The 21,514-nt window shown below is 44.7% G+C and overlaps 1 protein-coding gene across 1 annotated transcript in view; it reads right to left on the reverse strand.

Annotated features, from left to right (window-relative positions):
* LOC144484202 (uncharacterized) overlaps positions 1-21,514 on the reverse strand; it is a 53,757-nt gene that overhangs the window by 21,094 nt on the left and 11,149 nt on the right. Inside the window, exon 6 of the mRNA XM_078202738.1 lies at positions 2,723-2,771. Within this exon, the coding sequence (XP_078058864.1) occupies positions 2,723-2,771 (49 nt within the window). The remainder of the gene's footprint in view (positions 1-2,722; positions 2,772-21,514) is intronic.

Here is a 21,514-nt window from a genome sequence, read left to right on the forward strand (position 1 = left end):
ACTAATGAAATTGTTCCGTTCTAAATGTACATACATCCTGTCTCTAAGAATCCTCTCTAACAACTTCCCTACCACGGACGTCAAGCTCACCAACCTATAATTTCCTGGGTTATCCCTGCTACCCTTCTTAAACAACGGGACCACATTCGCTATCCTCCAATCCTCAGGGACCTCACCCGTGTCCAAAGAAGCGACAAAGATTTCCGTCAGAGGCCCAGCAATTTCATCTCTTGTCTCCCTGAGCAGTCGCGGATAGATGCCATCAGGCCCTGGGGCTTTGTTAGTTTTAATGTTCCGTAAAAAATCTAACACTTCCTCTCTTGTAATGGAGATTTTCTCTTGCGGGTCAACACCTCCCTCCAAGACACTCCCAGTTAACACGCCCCTCTTCTTCGTGAATACCGATGCAAAGTATTCATTTAGGATCTCCCCTATTCCCATGTGTTCTAAGCATAATTCCCCTCCTTTGTCCCTGAGATGACCGATTTTCTCCCTGACAACTCTTTTGTTCCTAACGTATGAATAGAATGCCTTAGGATTCTCCTTAATCCTGCCTGCCAAGAACATCTCGTGACTTCTAATTCCCTTACTGCACCCAATGGTGCACAAAGGCAGAATTGATCTGTTTTCAGAGCTAGTTATTTCTGGAGCAGGTCACTATACTGTTGCCAGGGGCTTAGAGATCGAGGAAGCCACGCTCCATATCAAACGTGGCTGAGCAGGAATCTCTCCCACTCTTACCACCAGTGCCTCACCTTCCTTGGCCATCAAGTACATTGATTAGGACTCGAACCCGGCTTTTCTGGCTCAGGGGCAGGGACTTTCACACATACGGCACAGGACCTCTCCCCGTTATTAATGGCCATTATATTACCTCTCATCCCCAAAAGTAGATACCGATTGAAACAAAAAACATGATTTGGTGATATATATTCGAAGTGTAATTTTCAATTGTCCCCCTACTGTAAATAGGTCATGGTGGAAAATAGTTGAGGACTTACTGGGCTCCACAGTGAGTTTTGTCCCTTCGCCAAAGACAAGCTTCACAATTCCACCATAGCACAGTGGTAACAACTACTACAAAATATCGACCCAGCCACATGAACACAGGTCTAGCTTACATTCACTTTGAGTTATTATTACTCTTTTTAATTAGCTTCCCTCCCGAACCAAATATAACCATTTCCTCCCTGTCCACCCCCCTCCCCACCACCCCCCCCACCCCCCCCCCCACCCCCCCACACACACACAGACTTAGTTCCCACTGTTTTTTTAAACATATTTTAAAGAGCACAATATTTGGACAAGAAATTGACGGAGGGCGGCAAAGTGGCACAATGGTTAGCACTGCTGCCTCACAGCCAGGGACCCGGATTCAATTCCGGCCTCGGGTCACTCTCTGTGTGGAGTCTGCATGTTCTCCCCGTGTCTACGTGGGTTTCCTCCGGGTGCTCCGGTTTCCTCCCACAGTCCAAAGATTGCGGGTTAGGTTGATTGACCAAGCTAAATTGACCGTAGTGTCAGGGGATTAGCAAGGTAAATATGTGGAGTTATGGGGATAGCGCATGTGTGGGATTGTGGTCAGTGCAGACTCGATGGGCTGAATGGCCTCCTTCTGCACTGTCGGATTCTCTGATTCGCTTTTTCCATCTCCCCGATACTTCTCCCTGAGCAGAAGGAGGCCATTCGGCTCACCCATCATTCAATGAGATCACGACTGATCTGATGTGATAATCCTCAACTCCAGTGTCCTCATAACCCTCGATTTCCTTGCGGATTAAAAATCTGTCTATCCCAGCATTGAAAATGCTTAACGACAGCCTATACATCCCTCTGTGGTAACGAAGTCCACAGATTCGGTACCGTCTGAAGGACGAAATTCTTCATCATCTCTCTCTTTAAATCGGCAACCCCTTATTCTGGGATTTAGCCTCTGGTCCTAGACTCTCCCACAAGGGAATAGAATAGAAGTCTACAGTATATCAAAGGCTCTTCGGCCCATCGTGTCTGCCCCGGCCAAAGATAAACCAGCTGACTTTTCTAATCCCATTTCCAGCACTTGGTCCATTGCCGTGTATGATATGGCATCAAAAGCGCATAACCAAACACTCCTTAAATGTTGTGAGGGTCTCTGTCACCACCACCCTTTCAGACAGTGAGTTCCAGATTTCTGTCACCCTTAGGACGAAAAGGTTCTCGTCACATTCCCTCCAAATCGCCTATCCCTGCCTTAAATCAATGCATCCCCCCCCACCCCCACCAAAAGAACACTGCTCATTGATCCCTCTAAAATGGGGATACGTGTCTTCCTGTCTGCGCTATCTCTGCCCCTCGTTAGGCTGAAGCGACTTTTACGGTGCTGTCTATCTCTATGACTCTATCGGGGCGTGCCTCTTCTAACTATCTATCAATGTGTCATTTAATTGCATTACGCACAAACATTTCATTAACACATCTCCTTGCTCGCTACCCAAGTGGGTTTTTATGATTCAAGGCCAATTAAATGTTTTAAGGAAACAATCGTGAATTGTGGAATCAAAAAAGATTTCATCTGCTCCATCTCAATGTCCATTGAAGCTGCTCTTTGGATTCCCAATGAGAGTTCCTCACCCGGTCTATAGAACAAGTGATAATTGAAATAACACAGCGACTGTCTGTCTCAATGAAGTGATAGGGAGAAAATAATATGTTGAGTGATCATTATCCAGGATTAGTTACTTACTGGGTTCCACAATCAGCCTGGTTCCATTGCCGAAGATGAGCTTTGCAGTCTCTCCATACGTTACACACCCGTTGATTCCATAACAAGATCCATTGTGGTGCTGGGAGTGTGCTGTTGAGAGAGTTTGGTGTTCTCCTGTGGGCTGTGAGGTTATTGCACGGGCGTGAAGGGAGATTCAACTACTGTGGTCCCACGATATCCCCACAGTGATACATGCCAGCACAAAAACTCTTCAGCAGCTGTTGCTGCTACTGCTGTCGCATGTATCATCTCAGCTGCGACAGCAGAATGTCGCTGATTGATGCAACTATCAATTCCACTCCCATGAAGCAACGCACCCGATTAAAACCGTCCATGTGATTTCACATGAGCACTGGCTAAAAATATTTGGCACAGCACACCTGTAGGGGTTAGATAACCAGCAGGATGTTCTGCGGTTGGGGTAATTTTTCAGGAAAATTGTTAAAAGAACGGAGGTAAGGAAGCTGAGGTGGAAAAGTGGGCGGGGATGAGGGAGGGGGGATTGGGGGAGGGGGGGGCGGGCAGGCGGGAAGGTGAGGAATTAACCTCGAGAATTCCCCAGCTCAGGAAGAAGGCAATTGAAGGCACAGTTGCGGATTGAGGGGCGAAAAGAATTAGGGGCACTTTCAAAAGGCAAAAACTATAGAAACAACAGATTGAAAAAGAACACAGGTTGGAGACGATTCCAGAGACGTTGAGAAGGGCATCCATCGAAGGATTTGATGAGAAGTAGGTGAATCGGTTTTGGTTTTATTTATCATCTCAAGGGGTGAGGACTTCGCTCACATCCCTAATTGCCCTGAATTGAATGGATTGTTTAAAGTTTATTAATTAGTGCAACAGCTGGGCTTACATTAACACTGCAGTGAAGTTACTGTGACAATCCCCCCGTCGCCACACTCTGGCACCTGTTCGGGTACACTGAGGGACAATTTAGCATGGTCAAGGCACCTAACCAGCACGTCTTTCGGACTGTAGGAGAAACCGGACAATTGTTAGATCATTCCAGATGGCAAGCCATTGCTGTGCATCTGGAGTCAGATCAGGTAAGCTTGGTTCTGTTATCCAGCCTCAAAACCTTGACTCAATTTTCTCTCCACAGATGCTGGGATTTTCCAGAATTTTCTGTTTTTGCTTCGAGCCTAGAGAACCCTTCGTCAGAGCTAGCGAAAGGTCATCTAGACTCGAAACGTGTGCACTATTCGCTCCCCACAGATGCTGTCAGAGCTGTGAGATTTTCTAGCATTTTCTGTTTGTGTTGAGGAAGTTCTGCAATATCACTCATCAATGTTTAGATGAGGTATCAAATAATCTGCCTTGTCTGTTGGGCGTTTAATGTCCCGTGGCTGATTTGAAAGGGGAGCTGTCGAGTTAGTCAAAGAGTCATAAACTTCTACAGACCTTCGGCCCATCTTGTCTGTGCTAACCATCAAACATGTAACCATTCCAATCACATCTTCCAGCTCTTGGTCCATAACCTTGTATATAATGCGTGTCAGGTGGTCATCGAAATGCTTCTTTCATAGCTGGAAAATCCTGGGGGCAACCATTGACCAGAAACCTTTAAGAGTCAACCATATTGCTGTGTTTCTGGAGTCACATTTAGGCACATTTCCTTCCCTAAAAGGGCATTAGTAAACAAGATGGGTTTTGACAACAATCGACAATGGTCTCAATGGTTTTTTTATTTACTTCAAATTTCATCATCTGCCTTGTTCGGATTTGAACTTGGGTACCCGCCCGACTTAGTAACCTGGGTCCTTGAGTCGCTAATCTAGTGTCAATACCAGTGGGCTATCAACTGCCCATATCCCAGTATTGAAAACCCACAACCATCAATGAGCGGACACATGTTGTTAGGTCAGGATGAGATCAGAAATGGAGATGAAGTCCTAAGTGATGTTCTTCCTATAAACCTTCTGTTCTACCAGGATGGAAGATTCCATCACTCAACCCCTTTTCGACATGTTTCCACCTCCCTGCAATTAACACATAATATTTACAATGTTGACATTGTAAATACTGAACGTACTCCCCTTTGAAAATCACTAACGAACCGGCTCCCCCACTCTAACTATTTGGCTCCTGAACAACCAGAAACGAGTGCAAATCATTTAAATCTGCGTGATTTTGACACCTGCCTTCCTGCCAATGCAATTATCTCTCCTTGGGTATTCCATATAAATACGAATTTGGATGGCGAATATTCTGTGTCAGCTCAGTTTCTCAAGACTCCACACATAATTGCAGGATGTTATTCTTACATAGCTTTGCTCTGAAGGGTGAGACATGGATGGGTGTTGGATGTTTCCTGAGTGATGACTTTCGTTGAGAATGGAATATATTCAAGGTGTTCATTATTCTCGACACGAGTCTGTGTCCTCAGCCCCTTACTTTACTCCTCATACACCTAAGATTCTGTGGCCAAATTCCCCTCAAGCTCGATTTGCAACTTTGCTGAGACGCCACTGTAGTAGGGCGGATCTCAGACAATGATTAGACAGAGCACAGGAAAGATAGAGAGAATTTGGTGAATTGATGCGATGCTAATAATCTCTCCCTCAGTGTCAACAAAACAAATGACCTAGTCATCGACTTCAGGAAGCGTGATGGAAGACACGCCCTTGTCTACATCAACGGGATGAAGTGGAAATACTCAAGAGCTTCAGGTTTCTCGGTGTCCGGATCACCAACAACCCGTCTTATCTCTCCACGCCGAGGCTGCAGTTAAAAAAAGCCCACCAACGCCTTCACTTTCTCAAGAGGCTAAGGACATTCGGCATGTCCGCTGCGACTCTTACCAACCTTTAGAGGTGCACCATAGAAAGTATCCTTTCTGGCTCTATCACGGCTTGCTCCTGCTCTGTCCAAGATCACAAGAAACTACAAACGATCGTAAACGAAGCCCAGTTCATCACGCGAACCAGCCTCCCATCCTTTGACTCTGTCTACACTTCCCACTGCCTCGGCAAAGCAGCCAGCATGATCAAGGACCACACGCACCCAGGGCATATTCTCTTCCACCTTCTTCCGTCGAGAAGAGATGCAAAAGTCTGAGGTTACGTATCAACCGTCTCAAAAGCAGCTTCTTCCTTGCTGCTGTCAGACCTTTGAATGGACCTAACTCATATTAAGTTGACCTTTCGCTACAACCTGCGTTGGAAATGCGTTGGGTTGCATGGGATGGCAAGGGATAGTCTGTGAGAGAGTCGATACAGATTTCATGGGCCTCATAACTGCTTCTGCACTTTAGTGATTCTATGAATCTGGTGTGCACGACCAAATCTGAAATCGAAGCAGAAAATATTGGGAATATTTAGCAGGTCAGACAACAGTTTGGAGATAGAAAGAGAGTTCCCAGTTTTTGACTGTGACCTTGCATCAGGAGAGTTAGAAATCTAATAGGCTTTGAGCAACTGAATGGGCAAAGCGGGAAGAAAATAAAGTACAAAATCTGAGATAAGGTGGAGGGTATGAGAGATTCATTTGCAAAGAATTTCATGTTCCAACTTTTTATTGTTTATTTATAGGTTTGTGCGTGTTACTGGGTCGCGAAGCATTTATTGTCCAAGGTGGCGGTGAAGTACCAACTTGAACCATTGCAGTCCATGTGGTGTAATTACACCCACCGTGATGCGAGGGAGGGAGTCCCATGATTTTGACTCAGCCACAATGAAGGAATGGTGATACATTTCCAAGCCAGGATGGTGAGAAGCTTGGAGGGGAATGTTGAATGAGATTCAGTAATGGTAATGCGGTTGAATTTTTAAGGGCGACTGTTCGACTCTTTCTTGTTGGAGATGGTCATTGCCTGGCACTTGTGCAGCTTAAATGTTTTGTTGTGACCTGCCAGCTCAAGCCTGGATATTGTCCAGGTCTTGTTGCATTTGGACATAGAGTGCGTCGGCATCTGAGGAGTTGCGAATGATGCTAAGCATTGTGCAGTCATAAGCAGAGATCCCCACTTCTAACCATTTGATGGTATGAAGGAAGCAATGTTTGCAAGTTTTGTTGTATTGTTCCATCCTGGGCAAATCAAAACAGCTTTGTGAGCAGGTATTTGCGCAGTTTTTATGTTTGAAACAACCGTGCATGAAATATGCGCCATGTGAAATTAACATTAAGCATGTGGCTAAAAGGATGCGCATGGACCCACTATTGTGAGCGAACGTAAGTTCACACTGCGACAATGATTATCTCAATAGCCATCGAAATAATCTGCTGCTTTCAGTTACTTAGTATTAGTGAAGAGCACACATTGTCACATTGCGTCTGACAATCAGAAACGTTTCAATACATAATCCGCATGTTTAGCAGTAAGGAATAACCTTTCGAATTTCTCAGTTTCAGGAGAAACTTGCTTTTCTTTCGTCTATTCTGGTCCTGGTCAAGATTCACAGGGTGCATCCACATTCAATGATCAGCTATCTGGCCTGAACTCCGCGTGAGTGTCCTTCACCAACAGCTCTGTGTAATTCTGTCAGACTGGATCAGGAAGGGTCAGTCGCGCTTCTCGGTTGTTTCATTCGTCTCGCGTGTATACCTTTGCTCAATAGTGGAAGAAAAAACGGTAGCTAATCTATGTATTTGTCAATGCTCTCATTGTCATTGCTCTCCCAATGCTCTCTGGTGGCACAGTGAACAGAACGCACTCATCAATGCAACAGAAACATCGACTCATAGAATCGACACACAGACGCTGGTCTTTCGGTCGTTCCAACATACTGATATTATTGCCGCGGATGGCCTTTCCTCCAATGCTCTTCATCCAATCCGATCAATATATTTTTAGGTTTCCTTCTCCCTCGTATGCTTAACTAGATTCGCCTTAAATGCATCTGTGCGATTTGCCTTAGTTACTCCCTGTGGTAGCAAGTTCCACATAAGAACCACAGAGCAATGGAATAATTACTGTGCAAATGGGGCTTGAATCCCAGAAAGGCAGATGCTGAAATTTGAATTCAATAAAAATCTGAAAACAAAAATCTAATGATGACCATGAAACCATTGTCGATTGTCGTGAAGAATAATCTGATTCACGAATGTCGTTTTATGGAAGGAAATCTGCCTTCCTTACTTGATCTTGCTTACATGTGACGGCATATCCACGCAACAATGCGGTTGACTCTCAAGCACCATTTGAAATGACCTAAGAAACCATTCAATTCATGGAAAATTAAGGATGGGCATCCCATGAATGGAAAGAAAAGCAGGGAAATGGCTGCAATTCCTCTTGTGGGTTTTTGTACAAGTCTGGATGTGATCTATATCAGTGTGCTGCTGTGCACAGTAATACGTCGCGCTGTCTGCTATTGTTAACGTGCTGACAGAGAGATCGAATACGTTGTTGGAAAGGTCCTTGGATGGAATGAATCGTCCACCAAGCTGCTGATTGTAATCGTTTCTATTTTCATTATTGTACCAAAGCAGCCATCCCAGTCCCGTCTCAGGACTGTGCCGGTACCAGAGCATGGTGTAGCTCCCAAGATCAAATCCGCTGGTTTTACAGGTTAGGGTCAGGGATTGCCCTACTACCCCCGTTTCTGCCTCTGGCTGGGTCAACACCACATCCGACTGGACGCCTGCTAAAGGGAAGAAACAATAATTATGGTGAGGTGAATCCAGTTTGTGTCATTCCACAGGGAATGATTGATGTCAAACAGAAACTGTGCAAATTTTCTGATAATATCCAACTACTCACAAGATAAGATGACAAGGAACACACAGAGAAATATCGCTAGCATCATGCTCATGGAGCCTGTGTTAAATTAGACACCCCGACAGAACCCCCAGTCACTCACTGAACAAAGTACTAAGCTGATCGTTAGATTCTGATCGTCAGTCACAAGGATTTGTGCAATGGGAGGGGGAAGGCCTTGACAAGACAACGACTATTGGCTGCCTGGAATGGAAGACGCTGTCATCACATGATGACACCCACCTTAATACAGAATGGGCGTCAACAAATCTTCATTGTTAATTAAGTCTGCACAGACTCACTGTTACTCACGATGAATTGAACCCTATTCCTGATGTTCCCGTTAACATTACCATTTGGAATATTGTTTCACTAGGTGACCGATTTCATGTTGCTTTAGCCTCACTGTGTTAGCTGTGCACTGACATAAGCAGGGTGTCCTCCATCGTCACCCTCCTGACATCGAAAGCAAATATATTGTGTGTAAGGTCATTGGAAGCAGTGACTCTTCCTTCAGACTCCTCACTGTTGGATATTTAGCTGGTCCTGCCTCTTCCCGGTACTCTTCTGGTTCTAATATGGCCACTGGCCACTGAGGTCGAAGCAACTGGTTTTGGAGGCTAGGGGCAGGAACTACCCTGGGAGCCCCATCTCTGCCTCTGACTGCGTCAGCGATACTTCCAACTTGACATCTGTTAAAGTTAGAGAGACATCAGTCATGGTGAAGGGCGACACGGTAGCACATTGGTTGACACTGCTGCCGCATTACACGACAGAACAGGTTTCGATTCCAGCCTTGGCTGACTATATGGAGTTTGCACGGTCTCCCCGTGTGTGTGTGAGTTTCCTCTCGGTGCTCCGGTTCCCTCCCATAGTCCAAACATGTCTGAAGTTTTGGTGGATTGGCCATGCTCAATTACTCCTTAGTGTCCCAAGACGTTTAGATTGTTTGATTGGCGAAGTTAGGGGAAAGGGCGGGTTGTGGATCTGGGTGCAGACTTCTGCACTGTAGGGATTCTATGATGACTCCTGCCGGTTTAACACCACTGAGTTGAGGCACAGTGGAAAACACAAACACACACGCACACACGAGGCATTGGGAGAATTGTCAACCCACTCTGCATATGGAATCCTCCAATAGACTGATTAACATTGTTGGCTATGGCCAAGAAAAGGAGGAGAAATGGAATGGATTTCATGCATGTTGTAAAGTTTGCATAAAAGGGCAGGAATCACCATCGAATATCGCAGACTGAAAAGATCCTTTACTCACCAATCTGTGTCACAGATGTGTGTGTGTGTGTTGAAGACACGATCATTGGTTCTATGCACTTGTGGGTTATTAATAATCGTTTCAGAGGGAATACAACATCCCTGCATCTGGCTGTCCAGCTCTTTTAGACTTTTATACGTTTCCGTGAGATGCCCTTTCATTCATCTAAATTTCAGTGAACATTGGCCCAGTAGACTCAATCACTTCCTCATATGACAATCGTTCTCTCCCAGGAACCAGTCTGGTCAACCATTGCTGCAATCCCTCTATGGTATGTATATCCTTTATTAGATAAGGAGACCAAACTGCATGCAATACTCCAGGTATGGTTTCTCCAAGGCCCGATACAGCTGTATGAATACATCCTTGCAATGAAGGCCAACATAGCATATGCCTTTCTAACTACTTGCTGACGCTGCATTCTTGCTTTCAGTAACTGGTGTGGGAGGACACCAATGTCCCTTTGCAACAACAATAGTATTCTTGCAAGAACAATACCAGAACTTGCAATAAATAACAATCTTTAGAACCATTAATAATGGTGCCTTCTCTATTAGCAGCAAGTGCCAAGGCTTGAATCATTTCAATGTTACAAATGTTCATTTATGCAGCAAATTTGATTCCTGTCTCTAGCACCTCGAGATTCGCCCCTTACCCTTAGCAATAGTGGCACTCAGTCGGATCACGCCAGCAATATGCTAAGGGAATAAGTGCAATAGTCTTCGTGAAAACAAAATGACTCTTGTCCTTGTGCTGAGGACCTCACACACATTGGTTCCAGCTGTACTGTGTGCAGAGGCCGAGATGGCCGATGGACTGACACAACGTTGATTAATCCAATCCTACCCAAGCCTGGTAAATAACCTGTTTGTGTTACAATCCACATTGAAAAAAGGGTCACTGAGGTGCCTCATATCCAACTGTGCGGAACGATCAGCAGCTGTGCTTAGCTTGGATTTAAATTTATCCACAGCAGCAGCGGGAAGCGGCATCAATTACAATGTCAATGGTCATGATGATAGTGACAAGTAATTGACAGAACTCACTGCGCCGCGCACACAGACACATCCTAACACACACAGGCACACACACACACACACACACACAGAATCCTGTTTTCAATCCATGGGCATTGTACTGGGGAAAGTCAAGGCGACGCAAATCCTTGGCCGACATTGCCACTGGCCGCTGTCCACTGGATACGAAAGGCGACATTCCAATCTGCACGCAAGAACTGTGGTTGAGGATCACCAAACACCCAGCTATTCTAGTCGAATTTCCCAGCACTTGGTCCGTAGACTTGCATGCTACGGCGTGTCGAGTGTTCACCTGAATGCTGCTTAAATGTTGTGAGGGGTCGCCGTCTCATCAGGCAGTCAGTACCAGATTCCCACCACCCATTGGATGAAAGTGCTTTGACCCCAAATCACCACTAAATCTGCTGCCCCCTACCTTCAATTTATGTCACCTCGTTATTGACCTCTCTACTAAGGGGAAATGTCCCTTCCTAGTCACAATATCTATATCCCTCGTAATTCTGTAGACCTCAATCAGGTCCCCCCCTCCCCCCCCCCCCCACATCTCTGCTTTAAGGAAAACAACCCCAGCCTAACCAGCCTCCCTTCATAGCTCATACGATCTCGCCCAGGAAACATCCTGGTGAGTCTCCTCTGCACCCTCTCTAGTGTAATCACATCCTTCGTAGTCTCTCATCATGTCTAAAAGTCTGCGTGTATCCATCTGTTGTTCAGAGCTGATCACACTGTGCCTTCCTGCTTATTTGTATGTTCATCACCTGTAAGTTAGTTTCAAGTAAGCTAGTCACCATGTATCCATTTTGCCTGCTCGTCCAGCAGTTGATGTGGCTCCAAACTATCTAACGTCTTAGTGTCCGTGTATATGTTTTGTATGTTAGTCTAGCTCTGTCTATGAATCTATCCATTTAACTATCGAGTGACCATTTATTTGTTTTCTGTTAATTCATCCGTTCGTGTGTCTATACATCTATCTAACTGTCCGGTGACCATATTTCTGCCTTGTGTGTTAATGCATCAGTTCCTGTGTCTATCAATCTATCTTGTTAGCTGTCCAGTGACCATATATCTGTTTTATGTGTTACTGAATCAGCTGATGTGTCTAAGAATCTAATTCACATCTGTTTGCCTGTCTATCCCTGTGTTGATGCTGCAATTCTACAACACCGACATTGGACAATGGGACTACACATCATGCCGAGACCTTCCATTGCCTGGGAGAGGAACCTGCAGTTTATGCAGAGACTGCTGCCCGGAATATGCCAGTGTGTGTGTTTAAGACGCAGAAGTATTTCCTGGAGTCCTCAGCTGTCACGGGTGCAACTGTCAGACTGATGCTTCTGTAAGTTTTGCTCAGGGAGGAGGAAAAGCGACGCCTGGAAAATGTGGCGCTGTCGCTGAAACCGTCGGTGCAGCGGACGACAATATACTCGGGACTCCCTCCCATGGCTGGGTGGAGAGGTTCCCGGTACCAGACCAAGCAAGCCCTCTCCACCTCTGTGTAGGAGCAGGTGATTGTCGTGGTGGCTCCCTGCTGGACCATCACTTCTGCCTCTGGCTGGTGTATGACTGCGGATGCAGCCAGGCTACCTGAAGGGTAGAGAAAATTAGAATTAAGTGGAGGTTCCAGGCACTATGTCGATTTGAAACTGGGGAGGCGCGGGGGAGGGGGAGGATCGTGGGCCCAATGGAGGGCGGCCCCAGTTCCGCCTGTAGGCATCGTGCTGCCCTTGGAGTTAGCCAGCAGTCGCGATTTTGCCCTGTGAGTGCATCAGTACCATTGCACGAAGCTGAGCTGGAGGGCGGTGCTGCAGGCGCAGGGTGATGCGTCTCCAGCCTCTTGGTGTGCCGCCTGGCCAGAGACTTGGAGATTTAAGATCTGGCTAGGTCAATATCTGCAACATGTATCCAAAACCTAATGAGGCGTGGGATGCAATTTGAGTTGATAACAGGCCATGTTTTTAATTAGATGGAATCATTTCAAATTTGTTAACGCAGTAGCAGGCCATTCGGCCCATGGGCTTTTGCTGGTGTTCATTCACCCCAACCCCACTTCTTCTCACACTATGAGATTAGCCGCCTATTACTCTTTCCCTCCACCTGATAGCCCCCTGAAATACATAAACACCGTTCACGTCACATATTCCATGTTCAACAGTTCCACGTTCTCACCATTCACTTATGGAAATAAAAAGGCTTCGCCTAAATCCCACACTAACGACTCTGTGATTTATTCTGTCTTGGGATATGAGAGTCGCGAGACTGAGCCAGGATTTCTGCCCATGCTAATTTGCCGCCCTTGAGAAGAGAGTGTGGAACTGTTTTCCTGGAGTGCTGCGTGTGCAGATGCACAAGGTACACTCAACAGTACTTTCAGAGGGAAGGTGATGTCCCCAATGGTTTTAACACAGCGACAGTCATAGAAAGGTGATTCTAGCTTCATGGATATGTGTGGATTGGAGGGAATACTGCAGGCGATGCTTTTCGTGTCCATCAGCAGCAAATTTCCTTCCAAGTGCTGGATGTTTTGGGTCTGGAAGGCATGTCGAATATGTGTTTGGTGAACTGTTCATATCTATGATAGGTTTGCCTTTTCTCACTGCTGAAGCTTTTAAATAACTATTTGTAAAATTCCAATCATTAAAAAAAATCAGTCGCCAGTAATATTGTTGTGTACTTGTCTCGAGAGATCAACATTAAATATAAGAATATAAAAAATTTCCTGAAAGGAAATCAATGAGAATAATTCAGTTAAGTTGATTTATCAGTGTCACAAGGCTTATATTAACACCGCAATTAAGTTACTGTAAAAATCCCCGAGTCGCCACACTCCAGCGCCTGTTCGGTTACATTAAGGGAGAGATTAGCACGGCCAGTGCACCTAATCAGCACATCTTTCGGACTGCAGGAGGAAACCAGAGCACCCAGAAGAAACTCATGTCGACATTGGAGAAACATGCGGACTCTGCACAGTGACCCAAGCCGGTAATCGAATCCGGGTCCCTGGCGCTGTGAGGCAGCAGTGCTAAACAATGTGTCAAAATGCCGCCAATTCAACAACTGCGAATATTGCTCTAATTTTTCTCCAAAAACCAACATTAAATGTGGAAGAATAAAAGTCTTTATTGCGAGGTAATCAATGAGAATCTGAAGTGTTACTCACCTGAGATGATTGCTGCTAGAATGAAAGCACTTAACTCTCGTGGGTGATCCATCTGCAAATGGTATTTGCAATGGTTACAATAGTGTAATATATCTTGACTCGCTTCTTTATAGTGAGGGGCAGACCCGAAGAGGAAGTGCAGTTATTTGGCTTCCACCGAAATAGGAACAATAAATCCAGCTTGTTTGTACACGAGGTGTTACCAAAACATAGCTAACAAGAGTGGAGTCAATGGAGAAGGCAACGATCATTGAAAAAGCTACTGAATGAATCAATTAAGAAGCTGGAATTAGGAGCATCGTCTGAAACTGGGTTGTCACGGTGTCGACTGTAATGAAAGTGAGACGGAGCACATTGATACAGGCATTGACATTGAGAGATAAGAGTGTGACAGAGGACAGTGAAACAGTGACACCAAGAGAGGGGGGTGAACATTTAGTAGACTTTCCTGCCACCTGATGGAAGAAATAAGAAATTCTCCATCAGCAATTTCCTGCTTTGCTTTGGAGGATAGTAGTTACTTCTGAAATCTTTTCAGAAGGACACTGCAGAAACACGGCTGTGATCATTAAATAGCCACATGGTGCAGAAGGTAACTTGCAGAGAAAAGGCGAGATTCGCAAGAAGACAGTCATACTCAAACACAAGCATACATGCACAGACACAGACAGAGTCTCCCACTTCCAGCAATCTCCCTCTGTTGGACCCTCTCTTTATTTCAAGCAAACACACACACACGCACACAGACACACTCTTTCATTTCAAGGCGCGGTACCTCAACAAACGCCCTCTGAAAGTAAAGTTAACTCACATCTACAGTGTTGTAGGTAAAATAATACCTCTGAGACGAGTCGTAGAGTCAACGTACAGTGGTTTATTTGCACAATTGTGGAAGAGGTCTCCCGAACACGGTCTCAGACTTCTTACTGAATACAGGTCAAGAGCAAACATTTATACATATATTTTCGCCTCTGGTCACGTCCTCATCTTCCCATGATTATTGCTGTCTCAGCAACTTCCGTCTTTCCCGTGTAACCGTGGCCATCCTCAAGGCTGCGAATGTCTGTTTTGTCGCCACCTGTGCGTTGTTTATCCATCACACAAGGCTATAAGTTTGCATAAACAGGGTAACTAAGATACAGGAGCGTATATAGCAATTTATATCAGTATAAATAGGATAGATGAATAGCATATAATCAATACATATGAATCTATTGTGATACAATGACAGAAGGCATACATGTCAGCTCCACCGTGTTAAACAAAGGTACATAATAGAAAGGAACTGCTTAGCTAATTCTGCTTAGCCACATTCCTGATACGCAATTAGCTGGGAACAGCAAGGACAGCTGTCTCTCTTATCTGGTTTGCATACATGAAAACAAGTTCCACAGACATGAAAACACCGAGCCCTAACGTAAACATGAGCTCCACAGTATTTCTCACAAAATCACAGAGTTCGTGTCTCAATGCTTCAGTGTTACAAAGTTCATTAACCCATTCCCGTATTCACTCTCCCCTGTTGGTCGGGCCCCATGGTCCAAACATGGCCCCATGACCAATTCAGAACCATATGTTACCAGCGAATGGGCCTACCTCCTTTGTCAGGTGGTCTGCCCCCTCTGCCTGTACACTTGTGCCCGGCATAATCCGTGCTGTTCCTATTTTGCAACAGGTGTTCAACAATGCCATACAAACATAGCAAGTAATTACAATTACAATTAATACAATCAATCCATGCATCAGCTATGCACACCACGACCCAAACCATTGCCCCAGCAATCCCGGAGGGTTATAATTGTGATATTGGTTCCCCTCATCCTGCATTGTTTTCGCCACACGTTTAATGTGATCTGCCAAGCGAGTTATATTCTCCGAAGCATCTGGAGCATACGTACAGCATTTGGAGCCAACTATAGCACATGTTCCTCCTCGGGAGGCGAGCACATAATCGAGTGCCAATCGGTTCTGTAACGCCACAGTCCGAATAGCTACGACCTCTGCTGATATTTCAGAGACAACCGTGCTCACCTCCTCGAACCCATCTTTAGTCTTATTTGCAATTCTCTCTGGGGTCGAGGCCATCCGTATCAGTTCCTGTGCAGCCTTTGCCGTCCCATAAAGTAGGTAGGCTATCATGAAGAACCGTTCTGTCTCACTAATGGCTCGCTTAGCCCTAAGCAGGTGTATCTCGGGGTGGTCCCGTAAGTCAGTGTAATGGTGAATATAAGGCATCACATATGCCAAATAGCATGATCCTGCCCAATTCCAGGGAATGATGTGGAGATGCCGGCGTTGGACTGGGGTAAACACAGTAAGAAGTTTAACAACACCAGGTTAAAGTCCAACAGGTTTATTTGGTACCAAATAAACCTGTTGGACTTTAACCTGGTGTTGTTAAACTTCTTACGGCAATTCCAGGGAAGCCATGGATAGGCATTGCTTCCACAGATAAAATAGGTACCATTATATGCAGTTATCCTGCTCACATAAGCGGAGGAGAGGCTAACCGGGACGGTGGCTGTGGGGCACTGGATTGTGACCTGTACCATGGCCCAAGCGTCATTCATGATACCAATCTCTTGTATATAGTAGCGACGGCCAACAGGTATCGTTCCATTTCTTGTCAGGCAGGTAGATCCCCTTTGTTGATTTTTCACAACGAAGTAGGGTGGGGATCCTGATTTGTCGTAGCTGGGTTGGTAATATTTCTTAAAGGTCGATAAAGTGCACCCTCCGCCCCCTAGCCCTAAAACAACATCACTGTTGCTGATATTAAACGCGTCCTGCATGGTGGTACCCGATGGGGTTTTAAATGTCAGTTTCCTTTTCCATTCCTGGCTTCCATTCTGATTTAAAATACATTCTATTATTTCCAGAGCTGATAAACGGATAGGGAATAAAGGAATTCCTCCCTTTCCTCCGTGAGTGGAAATATGTGAACAGACCCAGCACTTGCTCAGATTCGATTGTGATGCATACAGATAAGACATATACACAAAGGTGTTCATACAATAGACAGAGTCATCATTACAAAGATGATCACTGTGCTTTACCCCTAAATCCTCATAATTCCATCTATTCTTTCCCGCTATGGCTAACAGGGCCAGGGTCGTGAGAAGCAGCGTGAAAAGCATCTTGTCACTTACTATTAACCCGTGCGACCGTTATACAACTTCCCGCGAACCCGTTCAGCTTGCTTGGAGGTCAGTCGTTGTCTGTACATATCTGCAATGGGAGTATATCACATATTTTCCCAATTAGTTTCAGCATATTCTTTCAACAGAGTTTAATGTTTCCATATTTAAACTATTAAATCGGGGGGAGGGTGCAGGGGTAAGGGGAATTACAAAATCGAAGGTAAAGGAGAGAGTACAAGTGCAGGTTAATGTTGAGGACATTCAACTAGTTAAAGGAGTAGAGGGCTCGGGAGATGTTAGTAGCGTTTCAACAAACCGGGTCCAGATAAATGCTGGCATAAAGACACTTTGCCTGAGTGCACGAAGCATTCGAAACAAAGTAAATGAGTTGATGGCACAAATCCATACAAATGAGTATGATCTAGTGGCCATCACAGAAACGTGGTTGCAGGGTGACCGGGACTGGGATCTGAATATCCACAGGTATCAGACATTTAGGAAGGATAGAGAGGTAGAAAAAGGAGGTGGGGTAGCTCTGTTAATAAAGGATAATATCAGGACGGTAGTGAGAGATGACATAGGCTCTAAGGAGCAAAACATGGAATCGTTGTAGGTGGAGATAAGGAATAGTAGGGGGGAAAAGACACTGGTAGGCGTGGTCTATAGGCCCCCAAATAATAGCTTAGAGGTGGGAAGGGCTACAAACAAGCAAATAATGGATGCGCGCAAAAACAGAATGGCAATAATCATGGGGGATTTTAACCTGCACATTGGTTGGTCGACTCAAATTGGACATGGAGTGCTTGATGAAGAGTTCTTAGAATGCTGTCGGGATAGTTTCATTGAACAGTATGTTACAGAACCTACGAGAGAGCGAGTTATCTTAGGCATGGTACTGTGTAATGAGACAGGTAGAATTAAGGATCTTCTGGCGAGGGATCCTCTTGGGTTGAGTGATCATAATATGGTTGAATTTCTGATACAGATGGAGGGTGAGAAAGTAGGGTCCCAAACCAGTGTCCTCTGCTTGAACAGAGGGGAGTACGATAAGATGGGGGCGGAATTGGCTAATGTAGACTGGGCGAGCAGACTGGTAGGTAGGACAACTGAGGAACAGTGGAGGATTTTTAAGGAGATTTTTTTAAGTACTCAGCAAAAATATATTCCGGTGATAAAGAAGGACTGTAAGAAAAGGGATAACCAGACATGGATAACGAAGGAAATAAAGGAGAGTGTTCAAATGAAAACAGATGCGTACAGAGTGGCAAAAATAGTGGAGAATTAGTGGATTGGGAAAGCTTTAAAAAACAACAAAGAACGACTAAGAAAGCGATGAAGAAAGGAAAGATAGATTATGAAACTAAACTAGCTCAAAATATAAAAAAAGATAGTAAAAATTTTTAGAAATATATAAAAAGGAATAGAGTGGCTAGAGTGAATGTTGGAACCTTGGAGGACGAGAGGGGGGATTTAATAGTGGAAAACGAGGAAAGGGCTGAGACTTTAAATAAGTTCTTTGTGTCGGTCTTCACGGTGGAAGACACAAATAGTTTACCGAATATTAGAGATCGAGAGGGAGGTGAGGTCCTTAATGGTGGGAGGTGAGGTCCTTAATGCGATTACTGCTACTAAAGAGGTAGTGCTTGGTAGACTAATGGGACTGAAGGTAGACAAGTCCCCGGGCCCGGATGAAATGCATCCCAGGGTACTGAAAGAAATGGCTGAGGTAATAGCAGATGAGTTAGTAATTATTTATCAAAATTCGCTGGACTCTGGGGTAGTGCCGGCTGATCGGAAAACAGCTACTGTTACGCCGCCATTTAAAAAAGGAAGTAGACAAAAGGCGGGTAACTACAAGCCGGTTAGCTCGACGTCCGTAGTTGGGAAGATGCTGGAGTCCATCATTAAAGAGGAAATAGCAGAGCACCTGGATAAGAATGGTTCAATCAACCAGACGCAGCATGGATTCATGAAGGGAAAGTCGTGTTTGACGAATTTACTGGATTTTTATGTAGATGTGTCTAGTGCGGTTGACAGAGGGGAACCGGTGGATGTGGTGTTTTTTGATTTCCAGAAGGCATTCGATAAGGTGCCTCACAAAAGGTTGCTGGAGAAGATTGGGGTACACGGAGTTGGGGGTAAGATGTTGGCGTGGATTGGGGATTGGCTATCTAACAGGAAGCAGAGAGTTGGAATAAATGGGTGCTTTTCTGGTTGGCAGTTGGTGACGAGTGGCGTGCCGCAGGGATCGGTGTTGGGGCCTCAAATGTTTACCATTTACATAGATGATCTGGAGCAGGGGACTGAGTGTCGGGTATCAAAGTTTGCTGATGACACGAAAATGAGTGGGAAAGCGGAAAGTCTGCAAAGAGATTTGTATAGGCTGAGCGAGTGGGCGAGGATCTTCCAGATGGAATATAACGTTGGCAAATGTGAGGTTATCCACTTTGGGAGAAATAATAGTAAATTGGAATATTATTTAAATGGAGAAAAATTACATCATGCTACTGTGCAGAGGGACCTGGGGGTCCTTGTGCACGAATCGCAAAATCTCAGTCTGCAGGTGCAGCAGGTGATCAAGAAGGCGAATGGAATGTTGGCCTTTATCTCGAGGGGGATAGAATATAAAAGCAGGGAGGTCTTGCTGCAACTGTACAAGGCACTGGTGAGGCCGCAACTGGAGTACTGTGTGCAGTTTTGGTCCCCTTATTTGGGAAAGGATATATTGGCCTTGGAGGGAGTGCAGAAAAGGTTCACCAGGTTGATACCGGAGATGAGGGGTGTAGTTTATGAGGAGAGATTGAACAGATTTGGTCTGTACTCGTTGGAGTTTAGAAGGCTGAGGGGTGATCTTATAGAGACCTATAAGATAATGAAGGGGCTGGATAGGGTAGAGGTAGAGAGATTCTTTCCATTTAGAAGGGAAACCAGAACGAGAGGGCACAGCCTCAAAATAAATGGGGGTCGGTTCAGAACAGAGTTGAGGGGGTACTTCGTCTCTCAGAGGGTAGTGAATCTCTGGAATTCTCTGCCCACTGAAGTGGTGGAGGCTACCTCGTTGAATAAGTTTAAATCACGGGTAGATAAATTTCTGATCGATAAGGGAATTAAGGGATATGGGGAGCAGGCGGGTAAGTGGAACTGATTCGCTTCAGATCAGCCATGATCTTGTTGACTGGGGGGGGGGGGGGCAGACTCGAGGGGCTAGATGGCCTACTCCCGCTCCTATTTCTTATGTTCTTATATACCTTTCCCTCTTATGTCTATAAGGCACAGGTGACTCCACTAATTATAACTTCATATGGCCGATTCCATTTTGGTGCAAACCCTGGTTTGTCAGGTAGTGCTTTCACTCGGACGTCGCACTGTTGGGACGTCAGGGAGCATTTCAAGCTCTCTCTCTCTGCGTCTCTTATTTCCTGATTGTCTTTTACCAATTTGCGCATCCCTTTTAGTTGGGTGCTTAGTTCCAAAACATATCTCCTGATTTTATCTTTGAGCGGACCTACATCAGTCCCACCTGTTACGATGTTTTCTGGTAATTGCATCACCCGTCCTGTCATTAGTTCATAAGGGGTTAATCCGGTTGTCCGGTTTGTGGTTAGTATGGTGGGCAATACCTTTGTCCACATTTTTCCCAATGTCTGTATGGCTTTAGCTAGTGCATTATACATTTTATTACATGTCCCCCTTCCATAGAAAGCTCAGTTTGAATCAAATTACACTTTGCACTGGCTGCAGCTGGACATCCATTCATTTGTATATAATCCTATCAAAAGACATCGCTTTCTCCATTAAAATCACATGCCATACAGCTCTGAGTTTTATGTGATGTATTCTTACATTCGATTTAATTTGATAATTTGGTTGGGCGTAAGCATTATAGTACTTCACAAAGTACCACTAAAACACCAACATTTAGCTTGGAATAAATAGCCTTTTCTCCTACAGAATTATGTTTTATCAATACACAATATATACCATAACACTAGTTAAGGCTTTTCAGGATTTGATTTTATTCTCGGGTCTATATGGCAGTGCTTATACTGTATAATAATCGAGCGGCAGTTGTATCATGCCATTTACATATCATAACAGTGATATCCAAACCCTTTTAATTTAAGTCGTGTCTATTTTTAAACTGAGTTCCAGATTAAAATCCCTGCATTTTTAGAAAAATAACAGGCACAATACATATAACAATAACAATAGTTAATTGATTATAAATGTTTTGGTTTGATTTTTAACTGGCTAGGCTTTAAGCTCTGCAGTGTTTTTATATTTGGAAAACCTTGAACAATAGATGGCACACGAAATTCTAACGGCAGTTTATAATTTTAACCAGTTGCAGAATACTAAACTATCAGACGTTCGTAAATCACTTTATTCTGTGGATCTTAATACTGTATTCTAACTGGGCAATGTGTATTGGTATTGGTCTCCAGAAGTTAGTACTGTAGTCA

The sequence above is a fragment of the Mustelus asterias genome, unplaced genomic scaffold (genome assembly GCF_964213995.1).
Source record: "Mustelus asterias unplaced genomic scaffold, sMusAst1.hap1.1 HAP1_SCAFFOLD_95, whole genome shotgun sequence".
NCBI lineage: Eukaryota > Metazoa > Chordata > Chondrichthyes > Carcharhiniformes > Triakidae > Mustelus > Mustelus asterias.